This window comes from Syzygium oleosum, unplaced genomic scaffold (genome assembly GCF_021117445.2).
Source record: "Syzygium oleosum isolate NSW1041296 unplaced genomic scaffold, Sole_v2.1 Sole_v2.35, whole genome shotgun sequence".
In the NCBI taxonomy this organism is placed as follows: Eukaryota; Viridiplantae; Streptophyta; class Magnoliopsida; order Myrtales; family Myrtaceae; genus Syzygium; species Syzygium oleosum.
In genome coordinates, this window is record NW_026607519.1 from 1,864,088 (window position 1) to 1,880,592 (window position 16,505).

Below are 16,505 nucleotides of genomic sequence, written 5' to 3' on the forward strand. Positions count from 1 at the left end.
CATTATAGATGCAATTATTACACCAAAAATCATTAGGGTGACGCCGTTTTTCGACCCGGATTCGAGCATAATCAAGTTAGAGCGAGAACTACACATCGTACCGACAACTTTTTCGCGAATGAATTCTTGTCTGAACCCGGGCACCGGACTGGAGTTCACATGGATCGGGTCCATTGTAGTCATTAACTTGTTGCTTGCATATGAAAATCCCACATTGGGTCCATAAAATTGAACATTCTTAGGCAGAATTTCTTTCCCTTTTTTCACCATGACTGTTCCACTACTATTGCCACGCCATGACAATCCCGATGAAATTTCGACACTTATACAAAAATACTAAATCCATAAATTGATTTAATTATAAATAAGAAAAGCCCTGGACATGAAGTCGGATGTCGTATATAATAGGTCCTCGTATCCAACGGACGCAACCTCAAGCACCAAATCAATATTTACCTTTTATCAAAATATATTACAATTTTATAATTCTGTAAAACAGCAAGCCGATTACAGATTTTAGAGTTCTAAAGTCCATTTATATATACCATTTCAAACATATATCAAACTATCTCGAATTATATCTAATATCCAACTCTCAAAAAATCCCTCGTGGGCATTGCCGACAATTGACAAAGCTCGGCACGGAACGCTGCTGGCCACAGTCACGTATGACAATTACCAAGAACTTCGAAAAATAATATCTCTTGAATGAGAAGTCCAAATTCCAATCCATAATATCCTATGAGTTCATAGGAATGGGAGCAACCTGATTATCACTAATGTACAACTCGGACTCGGCAATAGTGTCAACGGCAGTGTTGAGACAATCAGGGCTCCAAATTTGTACTATAAGAACAAAACCAACTTCTAAAAAGGAAAGATAGCAAAAAATTCTTACCAATCACAGTAAATATCGTTCTTCCAAGTCAACCAATGTTTTCAACGACCCACCCTCAATTCCTCATCTCTCTCTCTCTCTCTCTCTCTCTCTCTCTCTCTCTCTCTCTCTCTCTCTCTCTCTCTCTCTCTCATAAGAACAAAACTAACTTCTAAACTCTTATAAGAACAAAACTAACTTCTAAAAGGAAAGATAACGACCCACCCTCAATTTTTTTATGGGATAAGTACATTAGAAGTCCTAATATTTGTTATGAAAATGCAATTAAGTCCTAAAACTTTCAAAAAGTGTAATCAATGAAAGAACTTGATTGGACCAATCTGACAAGTTTCAGGACTCAATTATACTTTCGTGACAAATTTTAGGACTTCTAATGCACTTATCCCTTTTTGTTCGGTTCTTTTGATATCTCTATTTTCTTACTCCTTTCTTCTTTTCTTCTTGTCTTTTCTATCTTTTGCAACCATATGAAAAAGGAAATAAGAAGATGAGTTGAGATCTCTTGGGCCTAATTATTTTTCCTTCGAACAAAGCCTCTTTCATTACAGTCTACCTTTTTTAAAAAATTAAACTCTGTCCTCAAAATTTGAACTTATCTCAACTTCAAGTGGCCTCTCTTCCAATGTTATTTTGCTATTGCATTTTCACATAAGGAATAGCTCGATGCCACAACATTCAATCCTTTCTATTGATTGTAATGTATAGCCCATTAATTTACCCATATTTTGTTAACCAAGCCCAAAGTCCAAGCCCTCAGCCCAGCTCATTTTTCATTCTCCTTCAACTGAACGTGCAAGTGACAAAAGAAGAAGTCGAGGGCGACGAAAAGAAAAAAAAAAAGAAGGGTTCGTTCATGAAGAAAGAAAAGAGAGAAAACAAATGAAAAAGGGAAAAATCTTCACGATTTCTCGATCCGAAGCCAATTCAACTCTGAATGGCAACACCGGGTAACTATTTAGATACCATGACTTGGTATCTAATAAGTTCTATCTACTATTGGATTGGAACCAATGTCCAAGCCCTAATTCCAGCCTATTTTTCCTTCTCCTTCAACCCATCGTGCAAGTGAAAAAAAAAAGAAAAAGAAGTCGATGGAGACAAAAACAAGAAGAAAAAGAAGGGTTCATCTGTGCAAAACGAAAAGAGAGAAAACGAAAAAGGGAAAAATCTTCGCGCGTTTTCGATTTAAAGCCGATTGAACTCCGAATCATAACGTCGGGTAAGTAATCGAAACCTCTATTCGTTTAATCAAAGTAATATTTAAAGTTAGATCAGAAATTCGAGGTTCCGTCAATTTTGAGCTGCAAGGTTTGATTGAGGAGTTGTCGAGCTGCATGTATACGTAGAAATGATAGTTTATGGTGTATTAGAGTTACAGCACTTTACGAAACTTGATTTGAGCTTATGATTTGCATGGAATGAATTTTTGTAGCTAATCGTGCATGTTGAACAGTAGCAAACAGTAACTTTCAGGGCTAAATTTCATATGTTTCTAGCTAAATTGTGCGTTGGCCAAGATGGGGGTCTTGTAGTACGTTGAATGGATTTCTATTGACTGTAAGTTTGCTTGAAATGGAGTTTGATAGGGAAAGTTATGATGCGAGCTGCATATAGCAGACAACAATGGATGACCTTTTTGTTGGCATAAAGGTGTGTTTTATCGACGAATAGGCGTAGTTAGTCGAGTCATTCGATAGAAAATTATTTTAATCCAACCCATATTTTGTTAGTCAAGCCCAAAGTCAAGCCCTCAACCCAGCCCATTTTTCCTTCTCCTCCAACTCATCGTGAAAGTGAGAAAAGAAGAAGTCCAAAGCGACAAAAACAAGAAAAGAAAGAAGGGTCCGTCCGTTAAGAAAGAAAAGAGAGAAAACGAAAGAAAAGGGGAAAAATCTTTGCACATTCTCAATACGAAGCCGATTGAACTTCAAATTGCAACGCCGGATAAGTAATCGAAGCCTCTATCTATCTAATCGAAGTAATATTCGAAATTAGATCGTCAAGAAATTCGAAGTTATATCAATTTTGAGTCATCGATGTTTGATTGAGAAGATGTCAAGGCTACGTATATTTATAAAAATGATAGTTTATGGTGTTGTGAAGGTATAACATTTTACGGAACTCGATTTAAGCTTATGGTTTACCCGAAACAATTTTCGTAGTTAACCGCGCATGCTTAATGGTAGCCAACGGTAACCTCTATTCGTTTAATCAAAGTAATATTTAAAGTTAGATCAAGAATTCAAGGTTAGGCCGATTTTGATTTGTAAGGTTCAATTGAGGAGTTGTTGGACTTCGTACATATAGATAAAAATTATAGTTTAGGATGTTGTGAGCTACACATATCCACTATGGGCGAGCTTTTTCGTTGGTGCATAGGTATTGTTTTATTGACAAAAAGCATTGTTAGTCAAGTCGTTCATTAAAATATTGTTTTACTCAGTTTTTTATATCACTTTTCAATTAATTGTTAAGAATTCAAGTACGTCGGTTTGAGTAATCACTATAGGTTGGTATTCGGCTTTCCTAGGTGAGTGGTACTTATCTCTTCTTTGATTTTGTGAAACTCATATCTTGAATTGATAGAAACATATAAGATGCATTACATGTTTCATATTTCTTTGAAAAAGGAAGGTATTGTTTTATCGACGAATACGAATAGGTGTACTTAGTCGAGTCGTTCATTAGAATATTGTTTTTATTCAACCCATATTTTGTTAGCCAAGCCCAAAATCCTAGTTCTCGGCCGTGCGGGGTTCCTGGTCATAAAAAAAAACATTTATAACATATTTGATGCATAATTTCGGATCAAGCATTTACTACTATTTTTGTCATTTGAAATGATTTAAGAAATGTTTATGAAATGAATTGCAAAACGAAAGGTACTGGTGAATGAGTTGAGCTGCGAAAGATTGAATGCTTTGTTTTGCAAATCGATTTGAGATATCGATTATGGATTTGGTTTGTGGATTTTGGAGGATGACGTTTGGGTGCTCAATATCGCTATGAACCCAATTGAGGATTTGTGGGTGTACGCATGCTAATTTAGGATATCTTGGGCCAAGCCATCGTCAATAGTTGGAGACCTAGCCGAGGGGTGAATTTTGGTCGCCTTGTCCCGGGGCATTATGCGTGATCATGGTTAGATATATAGAGCATGAGCTTGGTCAATGAAATAGACCATTAACGTTATGTTGAAGTAATATATAACTTATTTTGGTCTTGAAGGTTTGTTATATTCCGGACTTTGTGTAAATGAGTTATGTTTGTGTTTTAAATATGCATCGTGATTGTTCGATCCGCTTAAAAGAGATATATTACTCGCTTAGCCGTAGTTGCTTATTCTTTTCATTGAGTACGTAGGTGTCGTTTTATCGACAAAGAAGCATAGTTAGTCAAGTTGTTCATTAAAATATTGTTTTACTCAATTTTTTATATCATTTTTCAATTAATTGTTATCGCATGAGGAGTATGACAGTGGGTATGAGTTGTAAGTAGATGTGATGAAATCCTGAGTTAGTTGTTTGTTGGATATGTTTATATATCTTTTTGGTGGATTATAAGAAACTTGAGAAAATTTCAAAAAAAGGGCCGAAGTAGAGTCATTTTCTCAAATAAGGAGGCTAGAAGTGGATCTTGTCCCAAATAAGGGACGGAATGCCATCATTTTCTCAAATAAGGGCTGAAGTGGCCATATCGAGTCTCAAATAAGGACATGACCTCACCGACTAAAGGATATTTTTGTCTTTTACTTTTTTAAATTTTTTTCTTTTTTTCTTTTCCATTATTTATTACTATTTTTGTCACTTGAAATGGTTAAGAAATGTTTATAAAATGAATTGCAAAAGGTATTACGGTGAATGAGTTGAGCTGCAAAAGATTGTATGCTTTGTTTTGTAAATTGATTTGAGATATCGATTATGGATTTGGTTTGTGGATTTTGGAGGATAACGATTGAGTGCTCAATATCGCTATGAACTCAATTGAGGATTTGTGGGTGTACGCATACTAGTTTAGGATATCTTGGGCCAAGCCACCGATAATATAGGTCGAGACCTAGCCCGAGGCGGGCGGAGGTCACCGGCCAAGCACGTGAAGGCTAGGAGGGAATAAGAAAAAAAGAAAAAGAAAAAGAATGTAAAAAAAACAAAAAAATATACTAACAATGTTTTTGACCAAAATACCCCTTCTCTAGCGACGGAATAGTCACCGGCCGGCCAAGGATCCTTTTTTTAGACGATTTGGCCACTTCAGACCCTTATTTGAGACGATTTGACCACTTCAAGCCCTTATTTGAGACAATATTCACTTCAAACCCTTATTTAAAAAAATGAGTCCACTTCGGGTCCCTTTTTAGAATTTTCCCAAGAAACTTTGATATTATAACGAGATGACTTTTTATCAAATACATATATGTATATATTTCGATATCATGTTGAGTTTTGGTTATGTTTGAGGTTAGGTACTTTGGTGAAAGAACGGATGTATCATTAACCTGTTTTTGTTGAGTTCGGAGGGCGACATTGACGATGCGAATAGGTTGCTCTTCATCTATTAAGTACTCATTTAATCTCAAAAGTGTAAGCTCTGGCACATACTCAGGATGTGGCGCATAATTTCGCAATAACAAAAAAAAGCAAATCAAGAGAAAAAAGGAAAAAACATAGGGGCAACAAGGCAACTCTCCTCACCGGTCACCACCGGCGACGTCGCCGTGGTGGCCCTTGTGGCAACCACAGGCAACGTCGCCGAGGTAGGTGGAGTCGCTACCATTGACTACGCAGCCGATGGTTCTCTCTCTGGCATATGCATGCGTGCATGGAACTGGACTTGCAAGTGTTGAGCCCGTGAATTAATGACCACAACGCCGCCGTCAACCTCGCCCTCCTACAAACGGACAGGGTGAGCTGACTCCCATGGATGGCACCGGTCAAAAGAGCTGCTCTTGACCTCTCCGCGCAGCGCGCCTGGTCGTGGACGACACTCCCAAAGCCATGGAGTACATCGCGCAAACAACCCTTGTGAGACGGCAAAGACGGCAACGTTGCCGGCGGCGAAGGTTTTGGCGACGGCGCGAGTAGTGATGGGTGATGGTTTCTGAAATTCCATAAACAAATAAATAAATAAAAACCCACATTTTAACTAAGTGGATCGGAAGTGTATTAAGTTGGTTTACCCATGTTTTAAGGGCTCACAGCTTATTTGAGCTCAAATATTGGTTCTTGGCCCGTATTGCCACCTCCACCTTTAGGGTCATACGATTGAGACGTCGACTTCATCATGGCGGATCGAGTCATATAGAAGCGATATCATGCGCCGAAGTGAGAGTATTTGATCCAATGGAAGGGCCTTCCGGATAGTGAAGCCAATTGGGAGCCCGAAGAAGCTCTTTGGCAGTTCAAGCAGCAATCGATGCATTTCATGTCGAAAATGTGACGAGGGCGTTGCCCAATTAGGTGGGAGTAAATGTCACGGTCCAAAGAATTTGGTCACTCTCAAGAGTTTCTGAACAATAGACCATAACTGATCCATGAATGAGCGCACGGATCTCGAGGATCCTAAGTCCTAGCGTTTTCTTGTATATTCTAGAATACTCCTATGGGCAAGCAATATTATAATTGTACACTTCGGAAATAAATACGGGTAGTTGGTAGATGAGGAGATGCGATATTCACCATTAGATCGATGAGAAATCTACGGATACGATTGATCCTGTATTTATATATAATGGAATCTCCACCCTTTTATTATATCTCATTTTCGCAATAGCGATACAAATTTGGAGTTTCTCTAGATCCTTGTGAGCAAGTGAGCATGAAGGCTAACACAATGATTTCTGAAATTCCAAAAAGAAAAAAGCCACATTTTAACAAAGTGGATCAGAAGTGGGTTAAGTTGGGTTACTCATGTTTTGAAGGGCTCATAACTTATTTGATCAGGCCATGGTCGGAAACGATCCTTGATGGAAAGACAGAATCTGACGATTCTGTCGATTCGTACCACTCTCGAGGTTTTTCCCCACTCATCTACAGTTTCTTGAGTGCATTAGTTTTCTGTCGTTGTTTTTCCCCCACTTACGTATCGCCATGTGCACGTCATAAAAAGCTTATGCTTTGGTGCATTACCGCACACGTCTCTTTGATCCCAATGATTATACAAGTACCATGATTTCAAGCAAAAGTCCCACCACCGTATGATCCCTTATTGCAACTCAGTACATTTTTGCCTAATGTGAAACTACCTGTCGCGAAAAACACGACTAGTGCTAGGCCCCAAAACACACAGATTGATGAACGACGAAGCAGGTTTGCTAGAGGAGATCATCATACAATCCAGAGGTGGGTAATGAGAAACCGAAAGATCTCCGGCGAAAAAGATTACAGCATATGATCCTGTCCTTCATACATCTCGTCTTTAAATAAAAACAGAGCTAAAAAAACACTATCCATCGGAAAGCTGCTATATCATATACCCTTTGATTTAACAAAATTTTCTCCTGCCTAAACACCGCCAAGGCCAGGAGAGAGGTTAGGGTGAGAAAGTCATCAAATTTTAGGTCAGCTTTTTTAAGGATGCCGCGAAGAGAAAAATAAAAAATAAAACAAGGGTTTTTTGCTATAGTTAGCAGATTATTACATATCTAAAGCTGGTCATGCCTAGTAAGATTGGTGGGGCCAAATGAAGAAGTCAGCTGTTTGAGGTATTGCAGTCGCCGCCGGAGTAGGGATGGTGGAGGCGGAGCTAGGGGAATTGGCAGCGGCGCTGTTACCGATGTTAGGCTGCAGGTGGTGGAAGAAGTTCGGGTTGTAAAGAGCGGTTGAGGCATCGAACGGAATACCGCATGGAATTGTGGGAAACGGCTGAATGGCAGAGAAACTGATGTTGCCTCCTCCATTTCGGTGCGGCGGTTGCTGAATGATGTCGAGACACGGTTTCTGATCTGCTTCGAGGTTGAGCTTCAAGCGCTTGGCCGCTCCGCCGATTGGAAGTGTGCTACTAGCAATAGCCTCCACGTCGTAGCGGCTCATCTCAAAGTTGGTGACTGCATTGAGGCCTCTGAACTTTATGGCAGCTATATCATATGCCTCAGCAGCTTCCTCTTCCGTAGCTGAACAAAATCATTTACATGGTCAGTGTTTGGTTTGATCCTTAGTACTCCTCGAGGCAAAAAGATGAAATACAAAGTGAAAGGTGAACTATAGTGACGCAGTTCCAGGATGGAGATATGACACCAGCCAACCATGTGTTCCAATAAATTGTTCTCACACCCCCTAAACAAGATCATTAATTCAGATCTTAGCCCCAGTAGGGCAACACGGACATAAATAAATTCACCAAATTCAAAACTTCCATAACTTCGAATTCTTTCCATTTTAACATTGTCAAAGATGAGTCACTGGCTCCAGTCTAATTTTATTCAACATAGATAACACAGTGAACCAGACCGCCAAATAAATATTTTTGAAAAGGATGAATTAAGTTGCTCAATCCGGAGTACCACATTGAAGCACAGTGCTAACAGTTGAAATGGTAGATAAGGAGTAAATAGCATACTCACCAAATGTGCCCAGGTACAAGTCTTTGTTGCCAGCAACACGACCAATCCTTGCTTGCCAACGACCCTGCTGATGGTGCCTATAACGAGAAGAAAAAATGACACCGAGCCGACTTTAGAAGCAGAGACGAGAAAAAATCTCTCACCTAAAGTGAAATAATAAAAGAACTCAAAACGGAGTCAAGATAATTGTCCGAACCTTGTCACGCCTCGGTAGATAGAAGCACCCCTCGAGAACCCACTGCTTTTCCTGCAAAAATATTCGTCTCAGAAGAGAGCCTCCACTCAATTCAACCGCAATCGTTCCACATAAAAACCAGCAAGTGAACAGACAGAAGTAAAAAGCCATATACAGTACCTCCTCAGTGAGGCGATAAATTCCTGCTTGGTCACATGCTTCATCTCCTCCAATTCCTTAGTGTAGTTTGAAACCTAAGACAAAAAAAAAGTTCGAAGCCATGAAGAAGCGCCACAGGCTAATGTTCTTTGCTTTACGTAGAGACATCACTTTCCATGCAAAAGAAAACTTGAAAAAGAAAAACAATCAAACATGAAATACATAAATATAATTACAGGGAAGTTGGTGGTGGCCGTGGGACCCCAGTACTTCAGAGCTGCCAAATCGTAGGCCCTAGCTGCTTTGTCTTCTTTGTCATAGCCACCTGACATAGAATAGAGGACTCAATTCCATTAAAGCCCCTTTCCTTTTGTTGAAATTGAAAGTTCAAAACAAATATTGAAGGAAATAGTTTCTTACCCAGATAAACTATGGAGGATAAGTGTAAGATGAGAGACAGCCAGACAGCACATGATCAACAGCCCGCGCGTTTCATGCACAAAAAGAACGCATTTCAAACATTAGCTCACCGAAAAGTCAATTTTTTCTGCAAGAATCCTTATCTACTTGCAAAAGGAAAGACAAATAAAACAAAAGAAAGTTTAACTACTCATCTGTTTTTTGGACTGTCGTCTAATCTAAAAAGCTAAAAGGAGCAACACAGTCATCTAAATACCTGTTCACACACGAGATTTCAAGGTAAAAAGCGTGCGCCCACAATTTGATTGCTTTCAACGAAAATCCTAAAGACTAGCATAGCAAACTGGAAAGTCGTTTAGAAGCTTTGAATTTTTAAGTTTGAGGTGCATAAGACTAGCATGGAGTATATCTCAGAAAATGAAACAGTTTATGATGGTGTGTTAATTTTTAAGTTTGTGTTGTGTCATGTCATGGTATTATTCCATGTCGTAACCAAATTCATGTAAAATCGGTGAATACATGTCAGTCTTTGTGTTCATGTTTCAAGTGAAAGCATGCTAAAGTCTATTTTAGACCGGATGGATATATGTTTAGAGGTCGAGCTTCTCCCAGTTTTGCTCGTCTCTTGTCAGAGTCGTCTTCTGGTTTAGTATAAGAAAATCAAGAACCCCAAAATTCTTGTATTGTAAAAGAAATTTCAAGGGCCCCAAAAGGAAATCGAATAATGCCGCTGGAATAAGTAAGTGCTATGGTCAAACCTAGACCCAAAGCTCTGATGGATGTGAAAGATGGGAAAAGCAAAAGCAGAAAAAGCTTTAACACACGACTCAGAAGACATCAGAGCTCATATCCAGACAAACTGGTTTCTGTAACGTCTGGTTCAATCTGGAGTCATGTCACATTAACCTCGCGCTTGAAATCTAGGGCCCCAGGTGAGAAAGTAAAAACACCAAGCAAACCAAAAGCCAAAACAAATTTATCCCAAATACAAAAAACCTCCCACAAGAGAAAACCCAGAAATAAATTCATGTCAGGCGTGCACAAAACGGCGGCACATCTGATTGAAAACAGTGAAGTGAATGAAAAGGAAGAGGAAGGAGGAGGAGGAAGCAGTGACAACTCAAATCAAATAAAGGGTTCTTGTACTAATGTATCTGTCCGATTCACCTGCATCTCCATGTATATACCACAGGAGTCAATCAATCACACTGAGGGCTTGAATCACGGTCCCTCCTGACCCATGAAAATTTCTAATTATTCCCCCAATTCATTAACACCCCTTTGAAGTTTTGAGTGCATGCAAGCTATTACCTCTCCTAGCAAAATGCATAACTCAATTACGGACGCCTTACGACTATGATGCTGTTATAATCGATAAACGAGAGCATTTATTAAGCACACACATATAATGTATGATAATTCAACCTATAAATCTCCCACCACACATGATATAGTGCAGTTCAGATCGAGTATCCATTAACGAAATCCAATTGGATTCTCTCTTCTTTTTATCTCTTTTAGGATAAAGCATATGAGGGAACCAAAAATCAGTTGTGACCATGACATGTACTCATAAATGAAGTCAAAACATATCAGTAAAGAGGGGGAGAGAGAGAGACAGAGAGAGAACCTTGACGGCCTTTTCTTGCCTGGCCCTCCCTCCTACAGCTGTTGTCCCAGAGATGCGCTTCATATCTACCCGTCCATCGGTGTCTGCACATCATCCCCACCCCATTAGATTCAATTCAGATTCCAGAACCCCCCCAAAAAAATTTAACTTTCATTTACAGAAAGCTCGAAAAAATGAAGAGTCAGAACTCAGTACGATTTATTTTTTTTTTTTTTGATCTGCAGAACTCAGTACGATATGTGACTTTCTTTGTTGGTTTTTCGTCTAATTTACGCATTTCCAGAGAAATCATCGCACTTGAAACAATACCCACGTCTTAATTAGTACTAATCTCGTCGAGAGAAGCATCTGTCAGGCATTTCATCAAACACCCATAAGTCCCGTATTAATCGCTGTGACCCGAAAGCAGTTTCACCTGGTGACTCCTCTGTAAATCGAGGTTCGCTGACCGAAGGAGTCGGTGATCTTCTTCGAGCCATCCGAGCCGGCCACCGCACCGGCGACGGCCTTCTCCGTGGACTGAGGCTGCGAGGCCGCGACGACCACCCCGAGCGACAGGGCGCCACCGCCCGCCGCAGCGAACCCCAGCTCGGTCCCCACCGACTCGGTCGAGTGGTGGTTGAACTCGGCGAGGTGGGCCTGGGTCGCCCGACCCATGGAACCCGAGTCGTCGACTTCGGAGCCCGAGTTGGCGGATATCGTCTGGAACCCCGCGATCGCGTTGAGATCGTGGTGGTGGCCGTCGTCGAAGTAGTGGGAGGAGCTCCGGTCGTAGATGTGGGTGGTGAGGGACGAGTCCTCGGTGGTGGAGGAGTCTCTGAGGAAGTCCTCGAGCTTCGGAGGCGCCGAAGTGATGTGGTGGTGGTGGTGGGTCGGGGCGTAGGGATCGACCAGGAAGGTCGTGACGACGGAAGAGTCCGCCATCGTCGGCGGCTGCTGCCGGCGGTCTCTCGGCTCGGCGGCGTCCTCTCCGACATCGGCGAACAGGATTTGGGGCTTCGGATTATCCCAACCTGCCCAGAAACAAGTTTTCAAGAAACAGAAAAGCCAAGAACGCAAGTCATTCAAAAACCATGGGCGGCGAAAACAGCGAGCATGCAGAACAACTAGGCAGAGGAAGCGAAGAAAGATGATTTACCGTGAGTGCCGTAAAAGTTGTCGATGAGGTAGTGAGAGGAGGAAGTAGAAGAAGAGGAGGAGGAAGTGGAGGTCAAATCGAAAGGAGGGACGATGAGCTGAGGATGCATCTCCACCGGAGACAGAGAAAACGATAGCCAGTTTGTTGCCGGAGCCATCATTCTATACCTACCCTCTCTCTAATCTCTACGCCTCTCTCCTTCTCTCTCAGTAAACCGAAACAAACCCTTCAACCAAACATACGCGCACACACAGATACAATCAATACGCGAGCGTGCTTCGGCTCGTTTTCCTCAAGAAACAAACAAAGAAGGCTCTCTGGCTCAGAAAAGTCCAACGCCCGCGAACGGAAAATGGCCCTCGAGCTCAGCCGTTACTCTCCATCAAACGCAATGACACAACCACACACACACACACTCACTTACTTTCGATAAGCGCGAAGGGGGAAGAGACGGAAAACCACCCCCCCTCCCACACGGAGCTGGGTTTCTCGCAAAAGGGTCGGCGTTAAACTACGAGATATCCTCGGGTCCTGAGCGAGAGAGAAGAGAGGAGAGCGAAAGAGAGAGAGAGAGAGAGCCCGCTAGTGGTGGGTGGCGGTGCTTTTGCGTGTGCGGGAGTCGAGAAAGGGGTCAGTGGGCAAACGAAGCCTTGTAAAGCGGAACCCGCATGCAGAGGCCCTTTCGGGGTGTAAGGAAGCACCTCGACACTCAGAGAGAGAGAGAGAGAGAAAGAACGAGAGAGAGCTACATGCATCACGCCTTCTCGAAAGACGCAGAGCTCACGGCAACGGAGAAGAAGAAGACAGAGAGAGAGAGACAGAGAGAGAGAGAGAGAGAGAGAGAGAGAAGGGGAAGGTGATGGCCCTGCTGGGTTTATAATGGTGGCCGAGGGTGGGAAGGGGGACAAGGAGATGAGAGACGAGCGGTGTCAGCTGCCAACCCGCGTGGCGAGAGCGAGAGAGATACGAACAAAATTGAAGTTTTTGGGAAATATAAAAAATTACAGAGAGAGAGAGAGAGAGAGAGAGAGGGAGAGAGAGGGGGGAAGGGGGTGACTTTTAGTAAGAAAACTTTGTCTGGAACAAGGTCGCGAGAGTTCCGGGCTGGCGGAAAATTTGGCTGAATTTGTTAAGGGCTCGCCTCCCCTCCCCTCTCCTCCCCCCCATTTCCCCATCCCTGCCTCCCTTTGCCCTTTTTTTGCCTTTTGCACCGAAATCGCCTCCCCTTTTGGCGCACAAAAAAAAACAAAGTTTTTTCATAAGCTAGCCCCCCCCCCCCCCCCCCCCCCCCAAAGTTGTATGCTCCCCTTCACATTTGATTGCTGTATAGACAAATTAGAGAAGTTAGATGATGAAAAAAATTCATGCGTATCGCAAAGATATATTCCGGTTGGGTCGGGTCGGTTCGGGTCCACTAGACTCGACCCGTGGTTTTTTTTTTTAGCTCGAGTTGGATTGCCCGCTAAACCCAAAGAAAAAAAAGGAATTTGAGGAAGATTTCGTACGGATTCGGGATGCCCTCTTTAGACACGTGTCTCCGATCGATAATCGCCGCGACGGCTGCCCCCCACGAACCATTATGACCGACCCTCCGCCAGTGACCACCACAGGAGGCGGGCAAGTTCTACTGTTGTGGGAGAGACAATTAACAAAGTGGTAGAGAGACCGTTTTGGACATTTCGTCTCTGTTCTTTTTGTTTTTCCGTAGTCAATTCAACATGACTAATCACAAAAGTAACAGATCATCAAGGAAAACCACAGCCATAGCCACCACTTTTTGCAGTGTACTCACTATCATTTTACAATCTCTAACTATATAATTGGAGGCTTCTTTGCTTCAATAACTACTTTCCATTTGAACAATGCTATTAATACTTTTCTCTTAATTTGTTTAAAAAAAAAATGATACACAAGGAGTGGTTCTCCCATGCATACTGATGAGAATATGGCGCAGCGTGAAATTGAGGCAAAAACAATTGAATTGGCCTATTTGTTGTGCGTATCGATTGAAGTATTTTGAAATGAACTTGAACCGAAGAAGAAATTCTTTCCCAATGAACGACAAAAAAAGTCAAGAATTCCTCTATTCTTTCTTCAGCATAGCGTAGCTTAATTAAGCTTCTCTTCTTTTTTTTCCAAACGTTCGTTCGAGCCTTTGAAAGGTTTCCTATCCTAAGAAGAAATGCCCCGAAACTTTCCTTAGAGTAAATGTTGAGACAAGTGCGTCCATACACTTGGCTCTTTTTATTTTGGTAATGTGATTTGAGCACATGACTTTGTAAACAAATCTCATTTATAACGAGCATTTTATGAATAAAAGTCGTCTTTAGTGGCATGCACAGAGGGGAGGGCCAGTGACGGGCAAATTAGCCGCCGTTGATGACCGACACAGATGGCTTTGAATGCTTTTTAGAGACGGTTTCCCCGGTCAGTCTATTGTTTTTAGTAGTGAATGTTTGGTAATTCAGCATCATCCTACATTTTTGTGATGTCAAAAGTACGAAATTTGAAGTTAAAAAAAAAAAGGCATGTCTCATGAGAGTTACAACACCGTGATTTTGAGCAGTAGGGGAAAAACAAATCTCATGTGGCAGAAAAATTTAGTAAGAGTGAGCATATAATAAGTATTAGTTTAGATGGTAAGAGAGTTGGAGCCTTTTCCTTCTGGTTTTGAGTTCAAATTTTGTTAGAAGTAGTTCAAGATTAACCACTAAAAATCCCAATATATATATGCTACTCGTTGGTTTAGCTACATATTGCAAAAAATAGAATTAATCTAAATATAAAGAAAAGTGTATTTATAAGTTGTAAAATTTGTTCGGAAACTGCTATCGAGCTCTAAAAACTTCAAGAAGTATGACCAAATCTTGAAAAATTAAAGAAAAAGCAAGTCAAATTACAGCTGATTTGGCTAACGAAATATGGTGACGTGCATTTTGATATCGTTTGAAGATACATGACGCCGAGCTGGCACCCACCCGGTGTCACCATTTGAAATAATATTGAAAATTTTAGAAAAAGAAGAAGGATAGAGATAAAAATAAAAAGACGATTAATAAAATTTCAAATTTTCACAAGGATAAATAATTAAAAGAAAAGGGTGAAAAAATAAAGATTAAAAAAAGCCAAAACTATTTGTGCAAAACAAAAATAGGTAGATACAAGGTGGGTTTCAGTAGGCAACGCTGCTTCCCCACTTAAAACCCAACCCCTGTCCTGCGCTCTATTGTCTGTCTCGGTGCGTTGAGTCTGCGTGCGTGTGTTATTTTGTTTTACTTTTTAATCTTATTTAATTACGACTCGGGGAAAAAATAGGTTTCCGAGAAAAAACGGCGTCGTTTTGGTCATTGCTGCACCCTTTAGTTAACATTAACGGTCACGTATGAGAAAGAAAGTAATAAAAAGGACTATTCCGATATTTGCTATTAGTCAAATTGAACGGAGTAAATAGAGGGATTTGATAGCACAAATTTGACAAGTTCTTAGAACCCGAATGCACTATCGCAACACGCCTTAGGAGTTTTGATGCGCTTATTCATGATTAAAAATAATAATATTCCTGATAAGCTAGAAAACACCGAAGATAGTATGACCCCTCAGCCTAAAAAGAGGCCCAAACAATCTTGGTAAGACAAGAGTAAAATAGAAACAAATCTTGATTGCCAGCATACAAAATTGCAAATTACCACTATCATCTTTTATCTCAATAATACTTTACATGTTTAACGTTTCAAACCACAGTGTTACTCCTTGAATTGTGTTATTTAAATATAAATTATGATTGCAATCAATTATTTACAAAAAAAAAAAATATCAATTTTTTTGTGGAAACGCCTCCTCAATTCGTGGCCGAATTCCCACAAAATGTTCAACTTTTTGCGCCTAAGACAAAAATAATGTAACTTTTGTCTCAAATAACGCTAACCTTTTGAATCTGGAACAAAGAAAAACACAACCTTTCACACATTAGAAAAAAAAAAAAAAGAAGAAGCAACCTTTCATCCGTGGGATAAAAATGACGCCGGTTACAAGATCCATCCATTCTCACCATAAAAAGGTCACGTGTCATCTTAGGTGTCTCGGTAATTATCACACTCTTGGACAATGTTAAACATGACCAAAAAATGTCGTTATTGTATGCAAAATGCAAGAAATTTGGTAAGCTAGGTTATAGTAAATTTCGTAATGAAGATTATAAATAAATAAAAAATGACATCATTTTGTGTGTCACGTCAGTATGAGAAGCCACTTACGATGGCATGTGGCGATTTACCAGTATGAATAGATGAAATCCGTAACGGGTGTCATTTTTGTTCCATCGATGAAAGATCATGCCTATTTTTTTTAACATCTAAAAGGTTGTGCTATTATTATCGGTGCAAAAGATTGAATTTTTTTGGATATTTTGCCTACAACTCATCTAACCTTGCTTATCAAAAAACCCTAAATCAAAACTCTAACCCTAACACACGCCCCTCCCTCTCTCCCTCCTAACTTTGGGTAGGCATCGGCGCCTGCCCGTCTCCT

General features: G+C 40.8%; 1 protein-coding gene across 1 annotated transcript; it reads right to left on the reverse strand.

The window, feature by feature from the left end:
• Positions 1–7,332: 7,332 nt before the first annotated feature.
• LOC115676950 (AP2-like ethylene-responsive transcription factor AIL6) lies at positions 7,333–12,649 on the reverse strand. The gene is made up of 9 exons (XM_030599989.2): positions 11,979–12,649; positions 11,256–11,853; positions 10,841–10,923; positions 9,211–9,219; positions 9,027–9,115; positions 8,812–8,885; positions 8,653–8,703; positions 8,457–8,533; positions 7,333–8,006 (listed from the first exon to the last, which is right to left on the reverse strand). Exons 1-9 carry the CDS (start codon positions 12,136–12,138, stop codon positions 7,555–7,557), a joined length of 1,593 nt encoding a protein of 530 aa, XP_030455849.1. The 5' UTR covers positions 12,139–12,649; the 3' UTR covers positions 7,333–7,554.
• Between the last annotated feature and the right edge of the window lie 3,856 nt (positions 12,650–16,505).